General features: G+C 35.7%; 1 protein-coding gene across 1 annotated transcript in view; it reads right to left on the bottom strand.

Moving 5' to 3' along the window:
• Window positions 1-2,783: 2,783 nt before the first annotated feature.
• LOC106962000 (uncharacterized) overlaps window positions 2,784-4,357 on the bottom strand; it is a gene marked incomplete at its 5' end in the record, with an annotated part of 46,827 nt that continues 45,253 nt past the window's right edge. The window contains 3 exons of the mRNA XM_015056136.1: window positions 2,784-2,911; window positions 3,012-3,027; window positions 3,145-3,252. Of these exons, the coding sequence (XP_014911622.1) occupies window positions 2,830-2,911; window positions 3,012-3,027; window positions 3,145-3,252 (206 nt within the window). The remainder of the gene's footprint in view (window positions 2,912-3,011; window positions 3,028-3,144; window positions 3,253-4,357) is intronic.

The following is a 4,357-nucleotide window of genomic DNA, read 5'->3' on the forward strand; positions in this document are numbered from 1 at the left end:
AGATACGTATCACGTTATAACGTGATAGCGCTCGAAATTTTTTTTCCCTGCGTGATAGCAATACGCTTCCGTACAATTCATCTCTTGTCATTTGACTAATTTGGGACTTTGTTAATGAATCAGGGTCAATTTGTGACATTTTGACTCTCCAACTGATGTATCAGAAAAGCTACAAAAAATGCAATGTTCAATCCTATATGGAAAAACCAATCTCCGTGCTGCTTCTTGAGCTGCAGGACATTCAAGGCATCTGTTTCTTATGACATCACAACACTTTGACATCATCAGATTCCATCAGTGGAACAATGTAATGTATGCTATGTTGCTAGGCAACATCAGAGCCAGCTCATTTTCCAGTCTCCTGGCTGTTTCTACTTTAACAGCCAAACAGCCAAATCATAATGATCAGGTTATTAATAATATATTCCAATTTTGTGTCCAAAATATAAATGCCAAATTTAATATTGTTGTAAGTTAAAGTTGGAATATTTAAATTAGTAGTCAGCAACCAATTATGAAGATCCTTCCAAAATTTAGATGGATAACTGCAAGAAAAGGATAAATGTTGCAAAGGTTTTATGTCAAAAGACACAGTCATTTGCCTCAGTATTAAATTTTAGTCTTAAGTATCCTTTACATGGATAGATGTTATCTAATATTTTAAAATTAATTTCCTTTGTTTTGGGGGGCAAAAGGAATTTTAAATAGCTGCATCAAATTTTTTTTTGCATACACTAAAAAAATTCTTTAAGGATATTTCTTATTTTCAAGGGGGAAGGGAAAGTCTTTAGGATGATGAAAATTTACTATTGCAGATTTTGTCTATAAAAATGTAGTCTTGGACAAACAGTGGGTAAAGCCGTGGTACTGAGACTGTATAAAATAATGAGCCTTGTATTGTGTTAATCAAAGCCTGACAGATAGCTTTAATTACAGCTCGAAATTCTTTTTTAGTGCAGGTAAAATTATATTTATGCTGGAATTCTTCAAAGTTCAAATTTTCCTTCTGTCATCCATGAGGTTTTGAACAGACCAAATGCCTTTTTTCCATCCATTCTTCAAAATAAAAGGATTTTTTTCTTTATTAAGATGTATCTATTATTCCAAATAGGAGTGTTAATCCTTTTATAAGGTTATGCTTAAAGATTAATTTCCAATATTGAAGGACTTGTTGGTGAAATTTGGTGAAGTTCAGTTGGAAGTATATTATTTTCAAAGTCACATTTTAAAAGGAATTCATTTTATTTCATCAAACATTTTATGGGAGAAGGCATGTGTATCTATGTCATGACCGACTTTGAGACCAACAGAGCGATATTTGTACCCGTGAGGATGAGTTAAAGTAACCCCTAATACAGAAATTTTTGACAACTTCAATAAATAGTAAAATCCTTAGTAGCAGCAACAGCAGAAATAATTTTTCATATTGATATGCAGTGAAGACCATTTGCTTAAATCATTATTTAAACTATAAAAATGCTCCTCGTATGTCTTGTGCAGGTAATGGTAGTTGTAGCGTAAACGTAGAGGAAGTGACCGTTGCAGAGGGGCTGTTGGTTTATCTGATACAGGCTGAGCTCAGCAGCTGGAGCAGCACAGAGAAAGAAAAGCTCTCAAAGTTAAAAATATAGATCCGTTGTCCACAAAATTAAACCATTCTCTTTTTATTTAAGTTGTAACTTTTTTTTTTTAAATTTACTGTAAAAACAAAATATTAGTCAATAAATATTTGACAATTTAGTAGATAGTGACTCGAAATTATTTGGACCTTCATTCACCCCGAGTGTATCCAGGAGTGTAGAGGATGAAGCATCAACCATGGAGCAGGGTCTCGTGATGGTTTGTCCATCTGTAGTCTCTGAGGTTGGAGCAGATGAGCTACATGCTAGTTGATTAGCTTCCTGCAGTCTTCTCTTTTGAGGTTTTTCTCTTTTAACGCGGACCATTTTTTTCTGTCAGAGCAAGTGGTTCTTCCTCTCCAAATGCAACAAGTAGAATGACGGGGTCTCCGAAAAATATTTAAAGCAGAAAAACAGAAATCCCGCCCCTTTATCTCTATTGGCTTATTCAAACATAAACAAATAAAAGTGGGATGGGGCATCTGCTGGGGAGCAGGAAGACGAGAGCAGTTGGGGGGTGGGGTCTATCTGTGTGAGGAGGAGCCACATCAGCAAATTTGCATAGATCTAGAACTTTCCATTTAGTGGGGGGAGGGAATAACTGGGTCAAAAGTCATGTTGCCAGAATTCTCTATGTCTCTCATTTTGATAAGAACTTAAATTTTATATGATGAAAGAAGGGGGGCCCCCTGACATGCTCATTATCCACCATTTGATTTAAGAGAAGGTTCCAGAAACCTGTTTTATTTTGATAACTTAATTTAAATCAAAACATGTTTTATATGATAAGGACTTTATATAACCTTATTAAAACAGATGTTTTATACGATAAGGTCATATAAAACCTTATTAAAACAGCATTTTATGATGGAGATGTAACAGATGGTCGTGTGCGATAGCATCGATTTATTGATTTTTGATTTGGGCGTGGCATTTTAATCCATCAAACTTGATTAATTAAAATTTGACACAAAGTAGTACCCTTATTTTTTCCATAAATTAGAAGAAAACAAATGCAATTTTTTAGACAATGAATTTATTTTATTAGTGTTTTTATCATTTATCTGTTTATATTTTCTCACAAAATAGGTTTGGTTCATTTCTTTTTTTTAAAAAAAAGAAAAGAAACAAACGTCTAAGAAAAATGTGAACACAATAGGGTGGTTAGCTAGAAGCAATAATTTTTAATCACTAAAAACTTGCAGCGGTTCTAACCCTGAGGAGGAGAGCCGTATTCATGACCGCCAGTCTGGTTGACTCCATCGTTTCTGCTGCTCTCTGAGGCCTTACATCTACAACATGACAAATACAAAAAGAGTCAGTGAATTTCATACATAAATCAGAAACAAAATCTATTAGTAAAACAAATAAATTAAAACGTGTGGAACTGACCTGGAGCAGAATAAACCTGTGACAAAGACATTTGTCGCTACATTAACTGAAAAATCGTTCCTCTTTCTTTGTGTTATAAAACCAAAGCAAATTTGTGTACTTAGTTAATTAAGCAAAAAAAAAAAAGTCTCACCCTTGGACCGTCTGCAGAAGCACAACAAGACGAGGAGAATAAGGAGAATGAATCCAACAACTGGTCCAACGATCAGCAGCACGAGATGTGAAGAACTGGACACAGTGACTGGAAATAAGAAACATTAAATGGAAACAGATTTTATTCATCTGCAGATTTTGTCACACCATTCTCTGTTTCCTGAAAAAATGCTATTTCCATCTTTAAACACAAATTATGAAAAATTTTATCTGTTCATGCACAAATATCCTTATTAATTATACATTTTTTTCTGACTTATTTGATTCATTCATTGTTTGATCAGACAGTTTGAAAGCTCTGTTTTCATTTATGAGAAAATGCATAACTTCTGTATATATATGTGTGTGTGTGTGTGTGCGTGTAGGTGTGTATGTGTGTGTGTGTACAGAGATCATGATATCATAAGAAACTAATATGAGTTTGAGTGAATATTGATGTTATTGAAAATAAATCCTGCTGCATTCAGTCTCTGGGTAAAAAACAGGAGAAGTTAGGATGTTGTACCAAATTTCTGTGAAAAAGAAATTGTTGATCTATCCTCACAGCTCAGACCAGGTCGCAGCCAAACTTATGTCACAATAATGAGCTACTTAGCCTAAGCAAAAGACACTTTAACGTGCACTCTGACTAAAATCGTTCAGCAGAAAAAAAAAAACAACAGTTAAATCACCTGTTATGGTTCCACTCCACTGTGTTGAAGAATACGAGTCGTCTCTGTTTCTACACTGACACGTGTAGTCTCCACTGCTGGACTCAGAGACAATGAAAGTCCATTCTGTACTGTTTGTCCTGTGTATTATTGACCCAGATCTACTCCATTCATACGTCCACTCAGTGGTTTCTCCTCCCTGGACCTTCTTGTTCTGGAAAAAACAACCAATCAGAACCAGGAGGACAGTCTTAACGCTGTCAATCAACCTCACTCACTGACTGCGAAACATGGTTATGGTGGAGAAATAACATCATTACAGGAAACCGTTTAGCTGCCGTCATTGGTAGCTATGCTAACTAGACTAAGCATTCACAACAGGCTATGCTTGCAGCAGCACAGAGCAAGGGGAGGGAGGATGAGCAGCCACATAAGACTGTTATTGACAGCACTAAAGCCCGCCTCCTGCCTCTGATTGGTTGTTTTTTCCAGAACAAGAAGGTCCAGGGAGGAGAAACCACTGAGTGGACGTATGAATGGAGT

Source organism: Poecilia latipinna, unplaced genomic scaffold (assembly GCF_001443285.1).
Source record: "Poecilia latipinna isolate Pla-1442-1.1 unplaced genomic scaffold, P_latipinna-1.0 Scaffold1360, whole genome shotgun sequence".
NCBI classification, from domain to species: domain Eukaryota; kingdom Metazoa; phylum Chordata; class Actinopteri; order Cyprinodontiformes; family Poeciliidae; genus Poecilia; species Poecilia latipinna.